The sequence below is a fragment of the Chiloscyllium plagiosum genome, chromosome 20 (genome assembly GCF_004010195.1).
Source record: "Chiloscyllium plagiosum isolate BGI_BamShark_2017 chromosome 20, ASM401019v2, whole genome shotgun sequence".
Lineage (NCBI taxonomy): Eukaryota > Metazoa > Chordata > Chondrichthyes > Orectolobiformes > Hemiscylliidae > Chiloscyllium > Chiloscyllium plagiosum.
In genome coordinates, this window is record NC_057729.1 from 37,553,878 (window position 1) to 37,580,795 (window position 26,918).

The 26,918-nt window shown below is 39.3% G+C and overlaps 1 protein-coding gene across 6 annotated transcripts in view; it reads right to left on the minus strand.

Moving 5' to 3' along the window:
• LOC122560178 (receptor-type tyrosine-protein phosphatase T-like) overlaps positions 1 to 26,918 on the minus strand; it is a 1,397,629-nt gene that overhangs the window by 822,650 nt on the left and 548,061 nt on the right. For all 6 annotated transcript variants that reach the window (XM_043710562.1, XM_043710557.1, XM_043710558.1 and 3 more), the window contains exons 3-4: positions 14,737 to 15,008; positions 11,586 to 11,667 (exon numbers count right to left, since the gene is read on the minus strand). In XM_043710562.1, coding sequence (XP_043566497.1) covers positions 11,586 to 11,667; positions 14,737 to 15,008 — 354 coding nt within the window. The remainder of the gene's footprint in view (positions 1 to 11,585; positions 11,668 to 14,736; positions 15,009 to 26,918) is intronic.

Consider the following 26,918-nt stretch of genomic DNA (forward strand, 5'->3'; position numbering starts at 1 on the left):
ATGCTGCAAGGAAAATTGCTCATCCTTCAATGGGAAAAGCAAAATCTCCTTTGGACAGCATGATTGAAAGTGGGATTATATTGTCAATGAAAGAGCCAAAGGAATGGTTCCCTTTGAGATTTGCATGGAGAATCATAGAATTTCATGATGGCCCTTCAGCCCATCCAGTCTGCACTGACCTCTGAAGAGAATCCCACCCAGTCCCAACCCCCACCCCATCCCCATAATCTGCATGGATTTTCACAAAGGCTAACCCACCTAACCTCCACATCTTTGGACTGTGGGAGGAACCTAGCCCACCCAAAGGAAACCCATACAGACGGCAGGTGGTGGGGCGAGAATGTGCTAACTCCACACAGCCAGTTGCCCAAGGCTGGTATCAAATCTGGAGCCCTGAGTTGTGAGGCAGCAGTGCTAACCACTGTGCCATCCAATGTAATTCTGTTCTAATGATTGCAAGTGGGAAAGCTTCAAAGCATGTGTTGTTCTTCAGCAATATTCTACTTTTAATGGTGAGTAAATTAAAGGAAGATTAGTGTTCAGATTTTACCTTAGGCCGGTTAAGTACTTCATTTAGTATGAATAACTGAACAAATATGCTCAAATATTTCTCATCATATGGATGTTATTTATGCAATAGATTTAGCCTTTCACTGTGGAACTAGTTTATGGACCCACTGGGAGTTTTTTAATAGAACATTGAAATGTTCATGTTCCTCCTTTATTCATCAGCTATACTGATTATAAACATTTATCTTGATTTTATTTTGATTAGTTCTGAATCTATGTCCAGTGAAGATGATTATTCTCCATTTCACAGTCTTTTTGTCATCTGAATTCTCACACCAGGTTTTGTCGTTACTGTTTACAATAATATAACTGCCGCAAAGTACATCAATTGTTTTCTACTAAGTTTCCAATATTTACTGAATAAAAGCAACATTTCTTGCTAATCTTCTCTGAGCCAAAGCTTTATATCAAAAATAAGAGGATTGAGGGAGTCTTCATCCAAATTATCAGGAGATCCACTAGCCATGAAGTTTGATTGCACAATTTCAGTTACAGCAAGGGATTCTGTCAATAGGGATTCAATTGACAATGAAAGCTTCCTTCAGAGAAGATTGCAAGCTGTTTATATTTTCCCTTCCCCAGGGTCTACCTCAGCAAATATTTGGTGGAGATTGAAAACAGAATCTCCTGAGATCGCTATCAAAATAGATTGTTTCCACTTATACCAAACGTCTGCAGAAATAGGATTGGTACAGTATTTGAGGGTGAAGTTAGATCTGGGAGATAATGTAAACCGACAGAATCACTTCTAGTCAACTGTTGGAGGTTATAGAGTCCTACTGAAGCCAATTGAGTTGACCCTTGGCCAGTGTTGTATGTCAAGTGATACCATCTGATTTGCATCATTGCACAAGTCTAGTTTTACTCCCTTTTGGCTTTCAAAGGAAAATTTTATTACATAGGAAGACTTCTTGCAAGGCCAGTTTCTTCTCTCCCCCAGAATTGTCACATTCATTACAACTCTTACAGAAACATATGAATGGATGCACTGTTACACTGTGTTCTTAGAACAACTAAACTAAACTAACTAAATCCCACCGGGGAACATTGAGGAGATCGTGATCATAAGGTTCAGGATGGTGGTAGAGAACAATGTGCAACAAGCCCGAGTGAGAAAAATCAGATGGCGGAGAGCTGACTTCAAGGGGGCAGGAGCAGAACCTAGCAAGATCGACTGGAATAAAAAGTTGGCAGGAAAAACAGTGACCAAGCAAAGAGCAGACGGTTCAGGTACAGTCAATTGGGAAAAGTAGGGCAAACAAATCCAGAGCTTCCTGGATATCGAAGGAGGTGGAAACTAACATTAGAAAGAAAGACTGAGCTCATAACAGGTGTAAGGCATAAAATACAATTGAGAATCAACAAGAATACTGAAGGTTTGGGGGTAGGTGCAAAAGCAAATGAGAGAAGCAAAGAGAAACTGAAGCTAATACAAAAGGAAAATCCCAAAGTCTTCTAAATGCATATAAATAGTAAATGAGTGCATAAAGAAGGATTAGGGCCAAATAGTGACTTAGAAGAGGTTTACAAATGGAGTTTGGGGCATGGCAGAGGTGTCAAATGAATAACTTTTGCATATTTCTTTACAAAAGAGGATAATTCTGCTCATCCCACAGGGAAGAGAAAATAAATCTCTATCACTAGAAGGGACCAAAATTACCAGAAGGAAAAAACAATGGATAGATTGTTGGCATTTTGAGTTGACAAGGCACTGGGACCGAATGAGATGGACCTGATGGTTTTGAAAGAAGTGAGGGTAGAAATTGCAATCGCACCAGCCACAAGTTTCCAGTATTCCCTGGACCCGAGGAAGGGGCCAATGGACTGAAGAATTTCAAACATTACTGCCTTGTTCACAGTAGGGTAAGGATAACCTCAGCAATTCAGACCAGCCACTTTAATTTCAGTGGTGAGGAAGATTCCAGATAAAATTATTTGGGATAGAATTAATAGTCACATGACAACAAAGGTGAGTTGATCAATATAGTTTAATCCAGTTTAGTACGGGGGTACAGTTAACTCAGTTGGCTCGACATGGGTCCAATTCCTGCATTGGCTGAGGTTACCATGAAGGACTCTCCTTCTCAATTTCTCCCCTCAACTGCGGCATGGTGACCCTTAGGTTAAATCACCACCAGTCATCTCTCTCAATGAGTAAGTAGTCCTATAGTTTGGTTGGACTATGGCAACTTTACCTTTACCTTTTAACACAAAGCCACACAAAAGACTTGAGAGGAAACTTATAGGTCATAGTATAAAAGGGACAGTAGCACCATGTATACAAAATTGGCTGAGTGATAGGGTACAGAGAATAATGATTAATGGATCCTTCATGGACAGGAGGAAGATTTGTAGTGGAGTTCTCCTGGAGTAGGTATTGGGGGCCTTTCCTGTCCTGATATGTACCGATAACTTGGATCGTGGTTTACAAAGGCCAGTTTCAAAGTTTGCAGATACACAAAACTTGGAAGAATTGTAAACTGTGAAGACAACAAGGTGAAACACCAAAACGCCATTGAAATGTTTGTGGAAGAGGCAGAATGATGGCAGATGCAGTTCAATGCAGAGAAGTGTGAGGTGGCACATTTTGGTACAAAGAAACATTAGAAGACAATACAAAATAGGGGATGCTGAAGCTGAGGGATCTGGGTGTATATGCATGCAGATCATTGAAGGTGATAGGACAATAGAGAGAGCAGTTAATAAAACATACTGTGTCCTCTGCTTTAATAGAGGCAGAGAATACAATAACAAGCAGATTATATTGATCTTGCATATATTTGTTGGACGTCAAATTATAGAAAAGATCTGAATGCATTGGAGAGTATTTTGGAAGAATCATTCCAGGAATGAGAAACTTCAGTTATGAGGATAGTTTGAAGAAATTGTGGCTGTCGTCTAAGAGAGTAGATAGCATGGAGGACATTTGAAAGAGGTTTTCAAAATTATGAGTGGGCTGGATAGAGGAAATAGGGAGAAGCTGTTCCAGTTTGGAAAATGAACAAGAATTAAATGGTATAGATGTAAAGTGAAGTGCAAATGCATTGAGGGTGATGTGAGAAACAAACTTTTTCACTTAGTGATTGTAAGAGAAGATTAGATTCCCTACAGTGTGGAAACAGGCCCTTCGGCCCAACAAGTCCACACCGGCCCTCCACAGAGTAACACACCCAAACTGTGTGGAGAATGTGCAAACTCCACACAGACAGTTATCCGAGGCAGGAATTGAACCCGGGTCCCTGGTGCTGTGAGGCAGCAGATGCTAACCACTGAGCCACCATGCCACCCCAATGTATGACCTGGAAATGTGGTGGAGGCAGGTTCAATTGAGGCATTCAAGAGGGGAAAGGATGATTATTTAGATAGAAATAGTATGCAAGGGAATGGAAAAATTCAGGAGGTTGGCTCTAAGTAATGATGCTTGTTTGAAGAGGTGTGCCGTCACAATTGGCTGAATGGCTTCCTTTTGCGCATAACAATTCCAAGATTATATATTAATCCAAAATATTGAATTGGTGATTTTTGAATTTTTGTTTATTCATTCAATAAGAAATAAACATCATTTGCTGCCATTCCTAATTACTGGTGAAGTTGGCAGTGTCTTCTTGACACTTTGACCTTGTTGGTAGACAGGAATTTGACCCATCAACATTGAAGAAATAGTAATAATGCTCCCAGTTTGTATTCTACTGACTTGGAGGGTAATGTACAAGTGGTGGTGTTCCCAAGTGTCTACTACTGCTTTTGTTCTAGACCGTTCAGATTAATTTTTTTTTGGACAAATTTTATCGAAAGAGACCTGACAAGTTGAGTCAATGAATTGTGTGTCAGTGGTTATAGAAGTCGTTGAACTGGGTGCCAACTAAATTGGCTCCTTTTTCCTGGATCGTATTGATCTTAAATGTTAACAGAGCTGGAATCACACAAACAAATGGGGAATACTTAATCAGAAACCTATCTTGTGCTATGTACATGGTGAGTAGCTTTTGGGAAATCAGTAGATGAGTTACTTGCTAATTTCCAGCCTCTGGCCTCTTATAGCCACAGTACATATATGGGCAGAAGTGGGTACTGCAGATGCTGGAGATTAGAGTCAAGATTAGAGTAGTGCTGGAAAAGCACAGCAGGTCAGGCAGCTTCCAAGGTGCAGGAAAATCGATGTTTTGGGCAAAAGCCCTTCATCAGGAATCATGTGGCTGATCCACTTAAGTTTATGGCTACTGGTAAAATCAATGACTCTGATGGTGGAATTAGGTGAAAGTAATACAACTGACTGTCAAGGGGAAATGGTTAGATTCTGTCTTGTTGGAGAGTTGGTGCCAGGCATTTGTGTGGTATGAATGTTCCAAGCCACTTCAATCCATCCATGTCCAGATCTTTCTGCAAGCAGGTCTATTTCACTTCATTAAATCAAAGACAGTATTAAACACAGGAATTATTGATCATCCCCACTATTGATCTTATAATTGAGGAGAGTTGATGAACTAGCTGAATAACATTCAATTTAAGCCATTTTCCTGAAGAATACCTCCAGTGATGTTCTAGCATTCCTATGTTCAGTATCACTTCAGTTAGAATCTATTGTCAATGGTTATTTTCAACAAATTATTTGGTTTATTTTGCCCCAGGACTTCAAAAGTGTAATAGTTCCTACCTCCCTCAATCATTCCCTTTCCTTCTTTCAAAGTACAAATGGCAAAGAGTCCTTCAGCACGGAGACAAGTCCTTTGGCCAACCAAAATGTCCATTCACGGTAATCCCAATTTCCTGCACTTGGTCCATATCATTCTAAATCTTTCCTATTCATGTATCCTATACGAATGCCTTTTAAATGTTGTTAATGTACCTGCCTCAACCAATTCCGCTGGCAGCTCATTCCATATACATACCAGCCTCTGTGAAAATAATTGCCCTGAAGGTTCCCTTTTATTCTTTACCTTCTAACCTTAACCTGATGCCCTCTAGTCCTTGATTCCTCAACCCTGGCAAAAAGACTGAGTGCAGTCACCCTATCCATGCCTCCCATGATTTTATGTACTTCTTTAAGCTTCCCCCTCAGTTTCTTACTCTCCAAACAAAAAAGTCCTAGCTTGTCCAACCTCTCACTGTAATTCAGACGTTTGAGTCCTGGAAATATCCTTGTAAATTTCTTCTGTACTCTTTCCAGTTTAATAACATCCTTCCTCTAACAAGTTGACCAAAACTGAACGCAATCCTCCAAGTGCGTCCTCACCAACATCTTGTACAACTGCAACATAACTTCTCAACTTCTCTACTCAATGCTTGAAGGCCATATGCCAAAAGCTTTCTTTCCTGCCCTGTCTACTGAACTCTGAGGTCCCTCTGCTCCATTACACTCCTTAAGGCCCTACCATTCATCATGATTTTACTTTCCAAAATGCAAGATTTCACACTTATCTATATTAAACATCATTTGCCATTTCTCAGCCCACTTCCCCAGCTGATCAAGGTCCTGTTGTAATTTCTGAGAACCTTCCTCACGACCCACGATACCGCCTATTTTAGTGCCATCTACAAGCTTACTAATCATGCCTTGGTACATTTTCGTCCAAATCATTGATATAGATAACAAGTAGTAATGGGCCCAGCACCAGGACCCATCACCTCATTACTACTCTCGCTGTTAGCTTTGCTCAATGTCTTGCCTCTAAAACAAAAGGTTGTGCATCCTAAACCCCTGAATTGATCGAGGCTATACTTGACAGAAGATCTAAAAGAACAAATTGAAAAAGAGTATCTTTGCCTATTTCCATATTTAGCTCCCTGCAAGTCAGGATTTTACATGACTGACTCCAAAGATTCTTAATTGGTGGATTGTTCAGTCTGACCATAATGGATATAGCTTGTGTTGGAATCTATTTTTTCCCAGCATGAAATGTCTTTCAAAGGTCTCAGGATAGGAAAGCTCAGCTGCAGCTTGACAGTCAGCTGACCAATACTGCTCTCACTAGTATTGCTGTTTTTCCAATTACAGTTCCTCTCTCCAGGTGCTTTTCCTTCTCCCGTTCATGTTGCTCGAAATCAGATTCTTCTTGTCTGCCTTCATAAATATCAACTGAGTAAGGCCAAGCCATTTCAAGAAATTAAATCTACTACAAAGTCTGCATTCTCTTGGGTATCAAGTCTTACTTATTCTCACTGCTGTCTTAACCAATGTCCAGTGTGTTGTACTGCAATAGTGATTTCAATTTTAAAAACCATGCATGATTGTTGTCAATGTTTTTTTAAATCTGAAATTGAAGCAATAATTTGGATTTTTTTCCTAAACTAACATATTAAACAGAACACCTACAGCTATTGTTGGCTACTAGCTTTGACATAATGTTAAATACCATCTCCTGTCTTATACAAAGAGAACCTTATCAAACATTTTTGCCCCAAATTTAGGGTTTTCTAAAGTTGAACTGCGAGTGCACTTAGTCATTCCCTTTCTGCATCTGACTGAAACTACAGGGTTTGGCAATAGTGCAAGTGGATGTGGAAAATATGAAATTGTGATTTGTCATTCACTGGTAAGGCACGGGCTGACAGTGGAATGCCTCTCCAGTACCTCAAAGTGAATAATCAGTGAAATTAATTAAGTGGATGAAAAATTCCTCTCTGCCACTCTCATATTACCTTTTTACAGATTTTGTAAGCCGGTGTCCACTTCGCTATAAATAGCTTTTCACTGGTGATCCATAAAACAATAAGGCATAGGAATAGGTCATTTGGCCTCTCAAGGCGAAAGTGAGGACTGCAGATGCTGGATATCAGAGTCAAGTTAGAGTGGTGCTGGAAAAGCACAACACATCAGGCAGTATCCGAGGAGCAGGAAAACCAATGTTTAGGGATTTCTGATGAAGGGCTCCTGCCCGAAACGTCGATTTTCCTGCTCCTCAGATGCTGCCTGACCTGCTGCGCTTTTCTAACACCACTCTAATCTTGAAATTTGGCCCCTCAAGCCTGCACTGCCATTCATTAAGAATATAGCTGACCGACTCCCCTCACATCCATGTTGCTGTCCTTCCTCCAAACCCTTAGTTCCCCAGCTGATCAAGAATCTATTTTACTTCAGCCTCAAATATACACCACGACTCTGCCTCCACAGCTCTCTATGGCAAGGAGTCCTGAAGATACTTTCAAGGAAAAAAATCCTCCTCAGTCTTAAATTGGCACCTCTTTGTTCTGAAACTATGCCCTCTGGTCCTGACTCTCCCATGAGGGGAAATATTGTTTCTGCATTTACCCTGTCAAGCTCTTTAAGAATATTATATGTTTCAATTAGATCATCTCTCATTCTTGTACACTGTAGTGAGTCCTCACTTTTGCCCTGTAGTGAGTAAAGTCCCAAGCTGTTCAGCCTTTGCTCATAAGACAATCCTTCCATTTGAGAGATCATCCTTGTGAAGCTTCTTTGAAATGCTCATATGAAAAGATACCTTTCCTGAAGTAAGGGGGCCAAAACAGCTCACAGTACTTCAGATGTGGTCTTACCAGTACTTTGCACAGTTGCAGTAAGACTGCTCTAATCTTTTACTCCCTTGAAATAAGGCCAGCATTCCATTAGCCTTCCTGATTACCTGCTGCTGGCTTTCTGTGTTTCTTGCACAAGTACCCAAGACCATTTGTGTTGTAGCTTTCTGCAGTTTTTCTCCATTTAAATACTATTTTGTTCTCCCTTCTAAAATTAAGATTGTCACATTTTTCCACATTATAGTCGATTTGCCAACTTTTGCCTATTTACTTAACCTATCAATCTCTCACAGCAAATTTTGTCTCGTAACTTGCCTTTCCACCTATTTTTGTATCATCTGCAAATGTGGCTACAGTGCATTCATTTCTGTTCTCAAAATAATTGATATATGTAAACAATTGTGATCCCAGCACTGATCCCTGTGGAACGTCACTGGTAACAGGTCACAACCTAACATAAAAACCCTATTTCCAACTTGCTGTTTCCTGCCCATGCCAATATACACCCTCCAACACCATGGGCTTTTATCTTATGACTTAACCCTTTGTGAGGTATCTTTTTAAATGCTTTCTGGAAAACCAGATACAACACATCTACTTAAATAGAAGCAAATTACTGCAGATGCTGGAATCTGAAACCAAAAGAGAAAATGCTGGAAAATCTCAGCAGGTCTGGCAGCATCTGTAAGGAGAGAAAAGAGCTGATGTTTCGAGTCTAACTGACCCTTTGTCAAAAGCTGACAAAGGGCTAGTTAGCCTCGAAACATCAGCTCTTTTCTCTCCATACAGATGCTGCCAGACCTGCTGAGATTTTCCAGCATTTTCTCTTTTGTCAACACATCTACTTGTTTGCCTCTATTCATGCTGATTTAGATCTCCTCAAAGAAATAAATTAGGCAGACATGATTGTCTTTTCATGAGCCATGACTTTGTTTGATTAGAACTAAGATTTTCTAAATGTTTTGCTATTACTTGCTTGATTCCAATTCTTTTCCAACAGTTGATGTGAGGTAAATCAGCCGATAGTTATCCACTTTTTGCTTCCCTCCTTTAATGAATAGGGGTGTCACATTAGCAATTTTCTATCCTCTGGTACTTCTCATTAATCAAGAATGTTTGGAAAATTACAACTAAGGTGGTCACTATCTCTGTTGCTCCCTCTTTTATGATTTCAGGATGCAAGCCATCAGAGCTGAGGGACGTATTTGCCTTTTCCTCATTAATTTGTCTACTACTACGTTTTTAGTGTTGGCTAATGAGACTTAATTCATTCCCAGTATTCTTTGTATTAATGCAATGTTTGAAGTATTTTCCACCATGAAGACTGATGCAAAATATCCGTTTAACTCTTCTGCTATTGTTTTGCTCCCCATAACAATCTCCCCAAATTTATTTTCTCAGGAGTCTATGTTTTGACCTCTATTTTCCATTTTATATATTTAAAGAAGCTTTCCTTGTCAATTTCTTGCTATTTCACCCTCATAGTTTATCTTCTCTGTCCTTGTTATTATTTTGTTCCTCCATTATGGATTCATAATGGCCTTCTTATTTGGCCTTCTTATATGCTCTTTCTTTTAACTTAATACTCTCCTTAACTTCTTTGGTTAGTCATGGTTCGTTTCTTTCTTCTAAACTTTCCTCCTTACTGGGATGTCCTTTTGCTAAAAGTCATGGATTGCCTCCTTGAATGTCTGCTACTACTTGCTTACTGTCATTTCTGCTAATCTGTCCACTCAGTTCATTTTAGCTAACTATCCTCATTTCATTGTAATTCCCTTTCAGTTAAACATAGTTGTTTCCGAACCAAGTTTCTCACTCTTGAACTGAATATTAAATTCTAATGTGTTATGATCATTACTTCCTAGTGGATCTTTCACTCAGGTGTAATTTATTAAATCTACTTCATAACCAAATCCAAGATAGCCTGCTCTCTAGTTGGCTCCATGACATATTGCTCTTAGAAACTATCTATAATGCAATCTATGAACTTGTTGTCAGAGCTAACCTTTCCAACTTAACCCAATCAACATGAAGATTAAAGTTACCTATGATTATTGCTTGATTGTTTTTACATGCTCTGATTATTTAGCTTTTCCTACAGAGTGCTGACTGTTTGTGGGTCTATACACAACTCCTGTCAATCTCTTCTTTCCCTTGCTTTCTTTTCACCTTCGCCCTAATGGGCTCAACATCATCTGAACTTAGATCATACCTGTTCTCATTTCATCTCTTTTTAATAGTGCTACCCCATCACCTTTTCAATCCCTCTTATCTCTCTGAAAGGTCAAATATCCTTGAATGTTAAGTTTCCAGTTTTGATCTCCTTGTAACCATGTTCACACAGTGGCAATACTCATTTACCTCAACCTGCACTATCAGTTCGTCAACCTTATTGCAAATGCATTGTGCATTAAGTTACAAAGCCTTTAAGTTTGTTTTATTATTGGATTTCCGTGCACTTTTATAGTTGGTTGGTGCAGTATGGCATTGACACATTCTGTACATTCCTTTTATTTTCTAGAAGCAATCAAGTCCAACACTAACCTGCAATCCTACCTTTACCTTTGATTTTCTAGTTTTCCATGCAGCCGAATCCACCTCCTCCCCCACCCCACCGTCTTATTTAGTTTTAAGCCTTTTCTCCAGTCCTAGTTATGCAAGTTGAGAGGACTCTGGTCCCAGCATGATTTCAAGTAAAACTACTGCTGAATAGTTCATGTGGACCTGAGAATATAACTTCATAATTATAAATGTTTCTCTTAGTTACTGAATATGTAAAGTTTCTTTTAAATCTCTTATTCATGACATTTCAGCTTCAAATTTAAACCTTCTGTAAAAGGCTGTATATTTCTTTCACTGTACGTCAATTTTTTTTTAGAAAAAAGTGATTTGATTTAGTTTAATGTGCTTGACATCATCACTGCAGCTTGATGCTGAGAACCCCTATTAACAAGAATGTCATCCACCACCTGGTGAGAAGAGGGAAAGCTCTTACCATGGAGATCATTCGATCTTTTAGTCAGAAGTCAGTGCCTTTGCTTCACTCCAGGTTTCAAAATCCATGCCTAATTTCAAATTAAGTGTTATAAGAAAGTGGGGTTTGCACATTCTCCCCATGTCTGCGTGGGCTTCCTCCGGGTGCTCAGGTTTCCTCCCACAGTCCAAAGATGTGCAGGTTAGGTGAATTGGCCATGCTAACTTGCCCGTAGTGTTAGGTGCGGGGGTAAATGTAGGGGAATGGGTCTGGGTGGGTTGCTCTTCGGAGGGTTGGTGTGGACTTGTTGGGCCAAAGGGCCTGTTTCCACACTGTAGGTAATTTAATCTAAAAAAAAGCATTAATATTTGGATAAACAGGTTTCAGGATACTGAAACAACATCACCAAAATATCTACCAATTGAGTGCAGCTATATAGATAATCACTAGATGTAAATTTCAGCATCAGTGCAAAATGTACATGGAATTACACTTGAAAGTCTAAGCCTTTAATTTCCAGGCACTCATTACAAATGTTTTAATGACATTTTTTATCATTACTTACTGCAAGGATGAGCGAGTACTCTAACTTCATCTATTGCAATGTATCCAGGATGACCCTTTGAAGCAACAGATTCAAAAATAACCTGAAATGGCAAAGTCAGTGATCAATAAATTAAATCTCTATTCCTTAATACACTCAAAAATTAATGAAGTCTAATATTGAAGTCAAGTCCTAATATGTATCACTTAGTTCCATGTAAGCTATTACACCAATATACTAATCAACACAACACATTACTGTATATTTGCCTTTTATCACAGTCTATTAAGTTTTATAAAAAAGAAATTATATTGTATTGAAAAATCTACAAAATGTTGTAACATGCAACCTTGCATCAACTGCCTGGACGTGATTACTGGGAAAGCAATCTAAGGTGAATAAATGATATCAAAATACATAGTGTGATTAGCTTTGTAGAAGACTAACTTACCTCAGGAAGCTATAGGATATATAGTAGACCTTTCAAATTTGCACTATTATTCAGTTAGATCATAGATGATCTGTATTTCAGTTTCATTTACCTTTCCATTAGTCTCCCAGAGAGAAATAAATGAACAGGATGTGGAACAAACAGAGAAAGCTGGAGAAACTCAGCAAGTCTGGCAACTTCTGTGGAGACAGAGAGAGAGTTTTCATTTTGACTTTGATATGACTCCTCTTCAGAAATGAAGAACTCATTTTGGAAGCAATTCTGAACAACTAATAATGGAAAAGAGGAGGTAGTAGATGAATTAATTAGGGTATTTTGCATCAGTCCTCAAGGGATGTAAGGAACATTCCAGAAGTTGCTGAAAATCAGGAAATGGATAGAAGGAAGGAATTCAAGAAAATTTCAATCACCAAGAAAGTAAATAAGCAAATGGGTGGAGTTGCAGGCCAACAGCCTCAGGGTCCTGATGGGCTTCATCTTAGTGTCTTAAAAAAGTAATGAGTGAAATAGTTGATGGATTTGTTTAATTTTCTTAAACACCTTGGATTCAGGGATGTTTCCATTAGATTGGAAGGTAACAAATGTATCTGCTTTATTAAAAAATTAGAGGAAACAGAAATCTGGAATTAGGGGCCAGATTGGTTAACTTCTGTCATAGGAAAAATGTTAGAAGGTATTAATAAAGAAATTATAACAGAACACTCATATGTGCAAGTTAATCAGACGTTTTCTGAAAGGTAAATCACGCTTAAATGATTTATTGGGCTTCTTTGAATCAGTTCTAAATATTATGGGGAAAGGAAAACCTGGTGGATATACTCAATTCGAATTTTCAGAAGACATTTGATAAAGGTTTTGGGGAAAATAATAGCTCATGCCGTAGGGGTTAACGTGGATAGAAGATTGGCTGGTTAACTGGAAGTTGTCATAAATGGGTCAAGATAAAGCAGGGATTGGTGCTGGTCATCGACCTTTTACAATTTATATAAATGACTTGGATGAAGGAACTGGGGGCATGTTTGCTAAATTTGCTGATGTTGCAAGGTAACATAAGCTGTGAAGAGGACATAAGGAAGCTAAAAGGTTAAGTGAGTGGACAAAAATCTGACAAATACAGTAATGTGGGAAAATATAGTATTATCTATTTTAGCAAGAAGAATAGAAAAGCATATTGTCCAATGGCAAGAGATTGCAAAATGGAAATGCTGAAGGTCTCTGCGCCCTATTACATGAAACACAAGTACAATAAGTACTTAGGGAAACTTATTTTTTTGTTGTGAGGGAGATTGAATACCAAAGTAAGAGTTTGTGTTTCAGTCATAAAGGAATGTTAGTGAGACCACAAGAGAATACTGTGTACAGTATTAGTTTCTTTATGTAAGGAAGGATATAAATGCATTGGAAACAGTTCAGAGAAGCTTTGCTGTATTAACACCTGAAATAAATGGTTTTACGCTAACTACTAGAGATTAAAACAATAATTAATGACTTAATTTAAACATATAAGATCTGAAGGGATCTTGATAGTTTAAATGTGGAAAAGATTTTCTTCCTGTGGAAGAATCTAGAACAAGGTACTCTCTTTAAAAGTAAGGCACTTTCTAGTTCAGTTCGAACTAAAGAGAATTTTTTTCCCTCAGTAGGCTGTGAGCCATTTGAAATCTCTTCCTGTTTTGTCAATGGAAATAAAGCTTTTGGATATTTTTAAGGTGGAGGTGGATAGATAAACAAAGGGATAAAATTGTTTTTGAGGGTAGGTATGAATGTTGAGTACTGAGATCAGCCATGATCTAATTGAATTGCAGGGTAGGTTGAATGAGAAAAATGGCCGACTTCTGTTCCTAGTCTTTATGTTTGTTTGGGCGTTGCTGAAATTATTTCCCTTCTCTACCTGCCCTTGAGAAGACTGCAATGAACCATCTTCTTGAACTGCTGAAGTCCATATGGCGTAGGTATATTCAGTGTTGAGGTGAATTTCAGGATTTCAACCCAATAACAGTGAGGGAACAATGGTTTAGTTTCAATTCAGGATGGCATGTGATTTTGAGGATTACATGCAGGATGTGGTGTACCTGTGCATGTGCTACCTTTGCCCGTCTAGATGGTACAGTTTGTGGACTAGAAAATACAAGATGCCTTGGTAAGTTGATGCAGGGCATCTTGCAGAACTGCAGTCATTGTGCTCCTGTGATAGAAGTGGTGAAAGTTGAAGATGGTGGGTGAGGTGCCCAACAAGCAAGCTACTTTGTCCTGTATAGTGAGCGATTTTGAAGCTTTGGCTATCCAAACAAGTGACATACTGCTTATTTTGCTTTTTCTCTATAATATGCTTCAATGTATGCTCATTCTGGTGTGAACAAAGCTTTGTTCAGTTGTGCTGACCTGGAGTCTTTGGCACGGTCAGTTCTGTGAATCACAGTGGAGCGGGTTCAACATTGTGTTGGCTCCAATTTAATTCAGCAGGTTATATAATATATATTTAAAATCGTCTTTCCTTTTCCTCAATCACAAACAAACTGAAACACAAAGATTGGGTTGCTGAATAGTTTGTAAATCTTTGTCATGCTCATCTATGCCAGTTGTCAGAAACCATATCACAACAGACTCTACATTATCACTTCCCTACATTATCAATTTGACAACCCAACAATGCTGGCATCTGCACATAAGCTCCAGTTACAGAGCCTGTTAATACAATACAATAAGATTCTATAACCTTACCTGATAGAAGTTTGGCCAAAATGTGCTGATAGCCAGCTCTGTCTTAATCCATCCTTCAGTAACTATCCCAGACACATTCCAGACAGGGTTTCCTTGAGGTCCACCATTAACTTTCACATAGACATTTAAAGCACCAGGACTTGATCGGTCTTTGCTTGACAGAAAATAGTGGAAGTCAATGCAGTGTGTGTCATTCTCTTTTAATATAGGCAATAATAGATGAGCTTTCTGTCCTGAGATCCGTCCAGAGCTGTTCACCATCATAAAGGATCCTAAGAGTAAAAATATTTTTTACGATTAGCATAACGAAGTTCAACTGAAAATACTGTTTCAACTCATTTTGTTTGAATTAATAATGCATACAATGAAACTAAGGTAAAGACCTTAATGAGATCAACCAATCCACTGTACTGCTTACAACAAAGCTTGAAATTTATAGTTGATTCAGTGATCTACATTTATTTTGAATTCTTGTGCATTATTATGGAGGCACCAAATGCAGAAAGCCTACCAAACACCAATTTTCACCTGCATCTTTTCAAGCTGAATATTATTCCATCTATCAATTATTTTAATAAATTCAGTAAAGGTTCTTTATATTTGACAAAAATACTTCCATGAGTGGGCATATGGAATAACAGTTTTTCCAAAAAAAAAATACTGCAAATTTATTTCATTCTGTGGATTCACACTTCCAAAGACCATGCAAGAGCCAAACCCTATTTCCTGTAAGTATATAACTAAATGACATTTGTCGCATTCAATTGCCATTATGAGCATGTCAACAATTTTTTACTTTTAATTCACCTTTTGAAGTTTGAAGTCTGCTATGTTCTCCTCCTACACTATCTATTCATTCTCATTTTTTTCTTATCATGGTAAAATTGCTCATATTCCCTTAACATCTGTTGGAACAACAAAGACTTGTACCAAATTATGTTTAATGTGACAAGGTCAGTTCACTGGAAAACCTCCAGCCATAAATATAATTGCAAACTAGTGAGGATAGAAATATAACCAGATTAGACTTAAGAAAAGCACAAGAAATTGCTCTGTTAATAATTCATGTTTTCTCTGCTTGTTCAAAACATACAATTTGTATTTTAAATCAGATAAATGTAGCAGTTATAAACAATTCTCCTTATTAAAACTATCAGTTTAAAGATCTCAATAATTTCTCAAATTCTTATGTAAAGTGCATAATTAATTTTATGCATTAATTTTGTAAAAGTAGTCAAGAAAAACAGTATTTTCAATATTGTTTGAATTATTCTGTAAGCATCCTGTAAAATATTTCAGCTTGCACTATTCATTTCACTTTAGTAATAGCTTCACAGCAGGGGTCAATATGAATGAATATTTAAGTGTTATAACTTTTTTTAATCAACCTCCCCATTGCTTTTGTTGATTAATATCATTAATAAAATACTATCAGAACCATGTAATGTAATCTCAGAGCTAGCATCAGGTTAATTGTATTCCAGCTTCCTCATTATTGAGTAAATTATCCTAGCCATTTCTGAATAGATCTTTGAAATAATCAAAAAATGCAGTCATTAGACTAGCAGGTAGATTTTTTAAATTATTTGTTATGATAGGTAATCATTTGCCATCTATCGATGTTTGTGAAAAAATATTAAAGTCATGTGTTAAATTTGCTCTGGATGGCCAAAAGCATCTTTGTAGCAATGTGGAGTCACCACCAGCAAGTCAATATGCTGGATTCATAAAATCATTAACATTACAATACACACTGGGAAACAATTTAGTCCATTGTAATTTTTAGCATTTAATTGAAGGTACCTCTGGTACTATGTCAGTTAGCTTCGAATCTTGCTGACTATTCAAGTTCAAATAGTGCAAACAGGTAAAAACAATGACTGCAGATGCTGGAAACCAGATTCTGGAGTAGAGTGGTGCTGGAAAAGCACAGCAGTTCAGGCAGCATCCAAGGAGCAGTAAAATCGATGTTTTGGGCAAAAGCCCTTCATCAGGAATACAAACAGACAGGTGCCATATTCTGAGGATTAGCAGTTCTATATTTAAGAAATGTTCTAACATTGTTATCACTGGTGATAACAATGGGAAATGTTTAGTCTTAAAGGACCTGGCAAAAGTTTAGATTAAAGGCTGTAACGAGACTGTATCGCTGTATGCAATAAAGACCAACTTTCTATTTGAAGTCCCTATTACCTGCTATACTTGGATGCTTGCATTTTGTGACTTATGCATGAGGACTCCCAAATCCTTCAGTGCTGCAGCTTTCTGCAGTATTTTTCCATTTAAAAACACCAGCTCTTCTATCCTTCCTGCCAAATCACACTCACAGTTTCTCTCACTATATTCTATCTATCAACTTTTTGCTCACTCACTTGACATGTCCACACCTTCCTCTAAATTCTGTGTCATTCTTACCTCTTGCCTTTCCATCTATTTTTGTGTTATCTGCAATTTCAGTGATAGTGCATTCTGTCCCATCATCCAATCCATTAACATATATTGCAAATTGTGGCTGCAAGAGTGATCCATGTCGCACTCCACAAGATACATCCTGAAAATATCCCCTTATACTAACTCTGACTCTTATTGGTTAGTCAATCGTCTATCTGTGTCAATACAAGATGCTCTTGTCTTAAGTAGCCTTATGTGATTCACTTCATCAAATGTGTTTTTGATAATAGGACATTGGGTTTAGTGTTGTTACTTGAGCCAATGACACCAGATGAAATCTGTTCTTCTGAGTACCATTATTGTCAACTGTGAGCAAAATCCAATTGCTCCAAATACCACGAGGCATTTGTGGCAGAGTTTTTGACTGAAATTACACATGCGTATTGTCCTCACCAGATCAAATCCTAACTCCAGATGTCACTTATCCTTTCATTAAATATTGCTACTAGAGACTAGCACCACTTATGAAGTCAGAGTTGCTGTTAAATCTACTTAATTTATATCACAAAATAATTTAACTCAATTTGTAGGAGATCAAGTGAATTTATTTACTTTCACAAAGCAATTTGTTCTTTACGAGAAATGTTACACTGTTATGATTGGCTTTTTGATCTGGAAAACCTGTAGGCTCTGGATGGAAAAATCAGTAGAAGTTTATTAGATTTGTTCGGTCCAACATTATGGTCTGCTGATAATTTAATCTTTCACATATGTAACATACAACTTGTCCAAAAAGATTTCACAAAATAAAATGAGCAAGCAAACAAAAGCAATCAATTTTGTCTTGTTCAGATAAAATTACCAAAATGTATTCAGGAATATAGGAAATAGAAGCAGGAGTAGGTCATTCTGTTTCTTGAGCCTTGTATGCCATTCAGATAGATCATGGCTAATCTTCTACCTTAATGCCACTTTCCTCTTCATTTCCACATCCCTTGATATTATACACTGTATGAGGCCCTCAAACTATTATGCCTTTTTCCATTCTTTGAAAAAGCTACTCAGTTACTCCCATTCCCTATTCCTCCCCACAGCTCTATTCCATATCATCTGTTCTCTATCCAATGTGGCCTTATGCACATTGATCCCATACTCGATTACCCATGTCTTGGTCTCCTGTACCCATTCCAATGTTATTCTAGATCCTAAGTTATACCCATTACCCAATCATTAATTTTTACAGCTTGACAGGCCATCACATTGAACGCTTTGAAGGATCTGTTTATTTAATCCCACCCTCCTGCTCCTTCCCCATAGCAATCAAACTCTTATACGCTACCAAACACCCACAGCACGGTGGCACAGTGGTTAGCACTGCTGCCTCACAGCGGCAGAGATCCGGGTTCAATTCCCGACTCAGGCGTCTGACTGTGTGGAGTTTACACATTCTCCCCGTGTCTGTGTGGGTTTCCTCCGGGTGCTCCGGTTTCCTCCCACAGTCCAAAGATGTGCAGGTCAGGTGAATTGGCCATGCTAAATTGCCCGTAGTGTTAGGTAAAGGGGTAAATGTAGGGAAATGGGTGGGTTGCGTTTCGGCAGGGCGGTGTGGACTTGTTGGGCCGAAGGGCCTGTTTCCACAATGTAAGTAATCTAATCTAAAAAAAAACTCTCAATCCCATTACCCAATCCTCCAATCGTTATTCTCGCACAACCTCCATTATAATATACCCCAATTTCCTACTCCAATCATACTTCCCTTATTCTAATTTTGCATCCTTTAATCTCTAGAAATCTACTGATCTTTGTCTGGAATACGCACAATGACTAAAGCTCAAAAGCCCTTTAAGATAGAAAATTCCAAAAATTCACCACCCTTTGAGCACAGGAATTTCTTCTCATCTCAGTCATTTTTTTTTACTTCTCATTCAGAGATTCTGTCCCTGGTTACAGAACCCTCTGCAAGGGGAATGATTTCTCTTGCACCTACTCTGCCAAGGTCTGTAAAAATTCTGTATACTTCAACTAGATCAACTCTCATTATTCTAAACTCTAGAGCATATAGGCCCAGTCTCCTCAAACTCAACTCATCGGACAATCCTGGCATTCAAGAGATCAGTCTTGTGAACCTTCATTACTGTCCCTCTAAAACAACATACAATACTCCAGGTCTAGCCAAGGTTCCATAAATTACAGCCAGTCATCGTTATTTTTGCACTCAAATCCTCTTGCAATAAAGGCCAACATAATATTAACCTTCCTGTGTGCTACATCTGCATGTTGACTTGCAGTGTCTTACAATGAAGAACACCCAGATCCCTTTGCAAATAAACACTTCCAAATTTATCATTTTAAAAACATCCTGATTTTCTTATCAAAATGAATAACCACATTTTAGCTGCATTGTTTCATGTGCCATGTTCCCAAGCTCTAACATTTGTGGTACCCCATTAGTTAGAATGTGCCAGTGGCCTGTTTAAACCTACTGTTTTCTTCTATGCCAGTATATTATCCCAAAACGTGCGCTCTAATTTTATTTACTGACATCCTGTGTGGAACCTTATCAAAAGTCTTTTGAAAGTCCACATCTACCACATCTATTGTTCCCCCATTGTCTCTTCTGTTAGTTACAACTTCAAAAATTCTAGCAAATTGTCAAACATGATTTCACTTTTGTAAATCCTTGTGAACTCTGGACAAATCTACACTTATTTTCTCAGGACCCAGTTTTCACATCCTGTATATTAGATTCAAACATGTTTCCTTCTATTGATGATTTTAGTCTAACACGTCTGTAGTACATTTTCTCTCTTCCTCCTTTCTGAAATACTTGGATTTCATTTGCTACCTTCTCAAAAACAATTTTCACTTATATAGTATCTGTCTAGGAGCTGGATTTTTAATGTAGGTTCAAAAATCTTACAGCTAAAGTACTGCTGTGTCCATCAGGTCATCAATACTTTTCCAGGTAAATGTATTAATTAGTCCAGAGGTGAATAGTTAGTAGAGGTGTTGCTTGTTAGTGGAATTGAGCACTGCATGAACACTCTTAGCACAGGATGACTTTAAAAGGCACATGCCTGAGTATCCTACAACCTAGAGGTCTCAACATTGAGTTCTCCAATTTGAAATAACCTCCTTCCCCCTTCCGAGCCCCTTCCCCTCCCTTCCACTGTTCCCTGCCATCCACCAGATTCATTCCTCCTATTGACCAACCTCCGTATGCTCAACTTGTCTTCACCTATCCCCACTTCACCACTCTGCCCCGCCTCCCCTTTTATCTGCAACTCCCCCCACACCCACCCCCCCAGTCCTGAAGAAGGGTTATACCCAAAACGTCAACTTCTGCACTTCCTGATGCTGCCTGGCTTGTTGTGTTCCTCCAGCCTGCTACCTGAAGGCAAATGGCAGCCATAACAAGGCTTACTATTGCCTTGAAGAATGGAACGGATGTGTTGTCAGAGGCCAGTGATGGCCTGGGCAGATGGCCCAGAGGTCCCAAAGTTCTCTAACACCTTCCTTGACAGTCTGATAGTTGCTGTTGTTAGATAGGAGAGCTATGCTTTTCCCTTCTTCTAAAAGAACAAATCTTTCCAGCCAGACAAAGAAGCGTGCATTAAGGGGACAATGGAGTTGGCAATCAATGAGTCATTTGGAGGAAAGCAATTGCCCAGTGGTATTATTGCTGGACTATTCATTCAGAGACCCTGGTAATGTTTTGAGGACCCAGGTTCGAATGCCACCACAGCGGATGGCGGAATTTGAATTCAATTTTTAAAATCTGGTATTAAGTGTGAATCCATTCTGATTGTCAGAAAAAACCATCTCAGTCACAAATGTCCTTCAAGGAAGGAAACTGCCATGCTTACCTGGTCTAGCCGACATGTGACTCCAGACCCACAGCAAAGGTGATTGACTCTTAGCTTCCTTCTGGGCAATTAGGAATGGGCAATAACTGCTGCCTAGCCAGTGATGCCCTCATCCCATGAAAGAATAAAGAAGAAGACAAGGACCTGGATATAGTCCGGAAAGTGCTTTAATGATCTATTGAGTTCAGCAAGATGCATGACAGTCAAGGGACAAGCTTGCAACTTTATATACACCACACACACACACACATGCACACAGGCTGAGCAGATTGCAAGCCCATAGTTCTCTTTAACATTATCAAATCAAGTGGTCAGTCACACCAATGGTGCATCAGCAACCCTCATATTGGGAAAGGTTGAACAGAGACCATTTGGAATGGAACATCTCATATGAATATTATTCTAGAATGGGCGAGTGAGGATAACCTATTCATAAATCTTTCCCACTAAGAGGGAAACACATTAACATGCTTGGCCACACAACAGTTGAATGTTGTATTTGATAGTACTCTCGAATTCACATGGTGTTCTCAATAGCTAGACCACAGCTTGTCCTAGACTCTGTTTTCCCTGTGCCTCTGAATTGAAAATTCTTAGCTGTTACTCTGTTGAGCTCATTTTGAGCCTCTAATGAGCTCAGGAAGCTGTTGAGCAGGTGCCTGTAGGTTATTCGCTCTTGCCTCCTGCACTTCCTTTGAAAGCAGCATTGTGTCCGCAGGTGTTGGTAACCAATCATGCCATCATCTGAGTACAGGATTTGCAATGTGTGCCCACACCCAGCATCATTTTAAATCCAGTGCTAAGTAACTGAAATAATTGCACAGATGCCCGGTCCCGTCATCAAGCCACCCTTTATTGACCAGTAAAAAAACACTGGCTGTGGCTTAGAATCAGCTTAGAATCAGCTCTTGAACTGAAGAGATTCTCATCTGGTTGTTTCTTTTTCCCTCTTCCTCCGCACACTACTGCCAAACTGCAGTAGTGCTTATTTCCCCCCAGCACTCATGTCGTGTGCGTGTAGGTGTAGGATACCGTGAAGAAACACTGACTGCAGAAAACTTTATTCATATTCCACCACCAGGAAGAAAAAACACCTGAGTGGTTGGTGACAAGCACTGCCCCATTCCTTTAGGGCAAAGGCTGTGTGAACAAAAATGTGAAGGGGAGAGTAGGATTCAGTCAAAATACAGTTAGATTTTTAGATTACATTACAGTGTGGAAACAGGCCCTTCGGCCCAACAAGTCCACACTGACCCGCCGAAGCGTAACCCACCCATACCCCTACATTTACCCCTTACCTAACACTACGGGCAATTTAGCATGACCAATTCACCTGACCTGCACATCTTTGGACTGTGGGAGGAAACCGGAGCACCCGGAGTTGTTGGGGGAAACAAAGCACTCCACGCCCCACGGTGCCCACGTGTACTTGAATACCTCGAGGGTGTTGCTAGACACCACATGCTCCTTCTCCAGGGACACCCAGACCTGAACTTAACTGCGGAAGAGGGGAAGGCAGTCGGCCATATGACGACCTCTATGGCCCTCTGTCTGGACCTGTTAATGGGCAGCCTGGTCAGGGCCAGACCCATGACGAGATCCTCTGATCTGCCTCTCCCTCCACATCCCTCCAGTGCCCAAAGATCAGGAGCATGAGACTGAATTGCAACCAAAAACATGAAAGAAGATCTTTAAGAAAACTAAAAAAGGGAGTGCAAATGCTCACACCCCATTTTACATGGTCCATGCACTCCACAGCACCACAAAACAAACAGCTGGGCTGGGAGTCCATGAACCACCACAATCTGCAGTTGTATGGGATTGCTGCATGCAAAACCCTCCACTTCAGATCCCCCGGTGAAAAAGAGGGAGGACTCCTGCATAGAGAGCCCTCCATGGGGGATCTCCACCCCACAGAGACAAGTGGGCATGCTCAGGCATGTCCAGGTAGTGGATAAAAGAGAAGAGGTGGATGGTGTGCAGCAGCAGTTGGTACAGCCCACTATTTCACATCCCTAAGAGGGACACATCCAAAATTTAGGAGGTGGCTCAGGTTGTGGGGCACAGGCTCCTGTGGAAGGTCAAAGATTCTGGGGCTAATCTGAAATTCCGTCTGAGCAGGGGACCAAGGGGAACCTAATCTCCTGGTTATATTGGTCAGCCAAGGCTTTCCTGTTTGGGTTGTTAACCTGGGCCAATCAATCAATGACCTTGTAAACAACAAGGTTTAGCTGATCCCAATTAGTACAGTAACACTTTGAAGATGCTTCATGGAGGGATAATCAGATCAAAATAAACCCAAAACTGTGAGGGAAATATTTAGCATGACTAACAGCTCAATGGAAGAAGTGAAATATGAAAAGGGTTAATTAAAATTAGAATATGCTGTAAAAGGAAATAGTTAAAGAACAACTGTTACAAAATAGCAACAACTTGCGAGGTTGTCACAGGAACATGAATAATTTGAGATGGTGGTCATTTGGCACGTTGATGGTTTGCAAAAGAACAATCCAGCTTCATAACATTCACCAATTCTTGGTCTATAATGCCAAAAGTTACAGCAGTTCGATTGCGCATCCAAATACTTTGTGAATATGACGACGGTTTTTACACTTAACATTCTATAGCAATAAATTCCATATCCCACCACCTTCTACATGAAAACATTTTTTCCCTAATTCCCCTCTCATCCTCTGAGCAATTACTTTAAACTTATGCCCCTACTTACTGATCTCCTCTTTGCTAATTGAAATAGATTCATCCTATCCATCCTATCTGGGCCCATTGTAATTGTACACAATTCAATTATGTCTTCCCCCACAGCCTCCCCTGTTTCAAATGAAACAACTCAAACAATTTAATGCTTCCTCATAATTAAAATTTCTAATTTTGGCATCATCCTTGTCATTATTCTGGCAAATTCTCTTGTGATTTCAGACTTCCAACACTAGAACTTCACACAATACATCAGATATGGTCCAGCTGGTATGTTATACATTTTGAGCACAGGCATGCTGCTCTTAAGCTTTGGTTAATAAAGAATAGTAATCCATATGCTTTCTTGACCAATTTATCTCACCAGTCATGCTACTTTTAGTGAACATGTGCTCCAAGGATCCTCTAACGTTATAAATATCCAATCACGTTATTGGATACTGTGTTGCCTTATTTGTCCCCTTCAAATAATTTCCTTCATGTATGAGTTCACTTTTGTTTGTTACCTTTCTGTGCATCTACGCAATTCATTATATCTACCAGTAGGTTACAGGTTTCTTCCTTGCTTCTGATCATATATCCGATTGTTGTATCTTCCACAAACTGCTTAATTATGCCTTCTACATTTAATCTAAATTATTAATAAACACCATTTAAAAAAAAGAGAATCTGGCAATAACCCTGCAGAATTCCAGTGGAAGAAGCATTTCAGTCACAAAAATACAGCATAGCTATTTTCTTCTGCTTCTTATCAATAGCCTAATATTGAAGCTCACTTACCATTTTTCTTTGCATCTCATGGCTTTAATTTTTGACCAAATCTATAATCTTGATCTGAAAGGCCTTGTTAAAATACAAATAAACTGGATCAAGTGCACTACTCCCCACCACCCCAGTTACCTCTTCAAAATATTCTATTCAATTAGTCAATCATGAGTTTCATAATAAATTCAAGCTGGCTGTCACTAATTAATCTGTGCCATTCCTATGAATCAATTCTGTGAGTCAAATCTTTCAAACAATGTATCTATTTTTGAGGTTAACTTTTTCTCTTATTTCAAAAAGAAGAACATTAGCAGTCCTCCAGTTCTCTGCAGTCTGCCGACAGCCAGAGTGGATCTGGAATAATTGTCATCAGATCCTTCATACATCCTCCTGTGTTTCGCTTGACATTCATTTTATCTGGGTCTGGTGATTTACCTACTCTCAAAGCTGCAAAATTCTTTCATATTTTCTCGTTTCACTGTATTTATCTCATCCAATGTTTTGCACACCTCCTTCTTAGCTACAAACGTCTGCACCACTTCCTCTGTTCAAAAAACAAGGACGATGTATTGATTAAGAGTTACACCTACATCTTGCACTTCCACACCTACACACATTAGTTAATTATCACTTCAAAATCCATGGCTGCCAATTTTTTTCTAAATCTCTATTTGTCACGGAAAGACAAGTATTAATACAGCCCTCGTACAAGCATTGAACTCTCAAAAAAGCTTTGTACAAATTTAATGTTGTATTTCATTCAATAAAAAAAAATCAAAGCCCTTCCAGGATTTTGCCTTTTTTGATGGAAAACGTAATTCTGTAAGTTAGAGCATTACAGAGCGACTCTGTTGTGAGTTGCCAACAACATCCAAGATAAGTGATTAAAGACAGATAAATTTCCTGGCATTGTTTGTCTGGGAAACCTTGGAAAATTACCTTCAGGAACCCAAGTGGTCAGAAGTATTATATTTTAGGATGTTGTATTTGAGACAGAGTTATTGTTATGTTTTAAGAAGATTACATACTGAACAGTTCATTCTTTGATCTATCGTTCCCTGCTGCTACAACGAAGCAATTTCAGTTCCCAGGAAGAACTCTTCTGTTCATGCCACTGATTTAAAGTTTCCTCAGGATGTATAAAAGAAAGAAAAGCAGTAGAGGAGATTAAGAAATTTAATCTATTCTCATCAACGTTAAGAGATTTTGATGGTTCAAGCTGCTGAAGATTTGTTTTGTGACTCAGTCCTCCTTTGATCAGTCTTTACTGCTCTTGTCTTCAAATCATTGGCAGTGTCATTTCCAAATACCAATTCTTGCAAGAAACTGGCACTAGGGTCAGCCGATGTATTTCCTTCCAAGGTGGTGATGGAGCACATTAGTCCATCTCCTTCCTCAGAAAGAGTCAGCAACACTGTTGGAGCAAGGTGTCTTTATTGGAAAAGACTGCTAGTGGTTGGCAAGGAAGGGTCAAACAGAAGTAGGATGAAAATGTAACAAGTTTATGATGTATAGTTTGTAGGGGATTGAGGTTGGTGTGGGAGGTGGGGGGGTGGTTTCAGTGTATGGAGTTAATGCGTAGTTGGTTAACTGCACTGGATCATCAGTGATGTCAGATTATTTGGAATTGGAACGAGAGTTTAGAATCATGCTCCATATCTGGAGTAAATAGTTAACAAGTGTACATGAATTTGCATTAGCATGGTATCCAATCCTCTTTGAAGATTCCCAGAATATACTCATGTTGTTCCCGGTACGGAGGAGGGAGGACAGGTCTGAAGACCTCCTCATGGGTCTGTTCCTAGGCCTGGTCAAACTGGCCATAAACAGGTCCAGGCAGTGAGCCATGGAGGGGGTTGTTAGGGCTGACTGCCTGCCCCTCTTCCGCGGTTACGTTAGAGCCAAGGTGTCCTTGGAGAAGGAGTACGCAGTCTCCACCAACACCCTGGAGTTGTTCAGGGAGAGGTGGGCACCGCAGGGAGTGGAGTGCATTATCTCCTCCTCCAATTCTATTTTGATTTAATCCCTGCCCTCCCCTTCACTGTTTGATCACACAGCATTGCCCTTTGATGTGAAGGGCACTGCTTGTCACTGGTCACTTGGATGTTTCCTTTCTTCCTGGTGGTGGAAATTGAATAAAGATTCGTACACCTTGTGTCTCTCACTGTGTCTCACACCTGCACACACACAAAGAATAAGCACTACCGCAGTTAGGGTGGTATCAGGGGATTGGAGAGTGGCAAATGTTGTGCCCCTGTTCAAAAAAGGGAATAGGGATAACCCCGGGAATTACAGGCCAGTTAGTCTTACTTCGGTGGTAGGCAAAGTAATGGAAAGGGTACTGAGGGATAGGATTTATGAGTATCTGGAAAGACACTGCTTGATTAGGGACAGCCAGCACAGATTTGTGAAGGGTAGGTCTTGCCTTACAAGTCATATTGAATT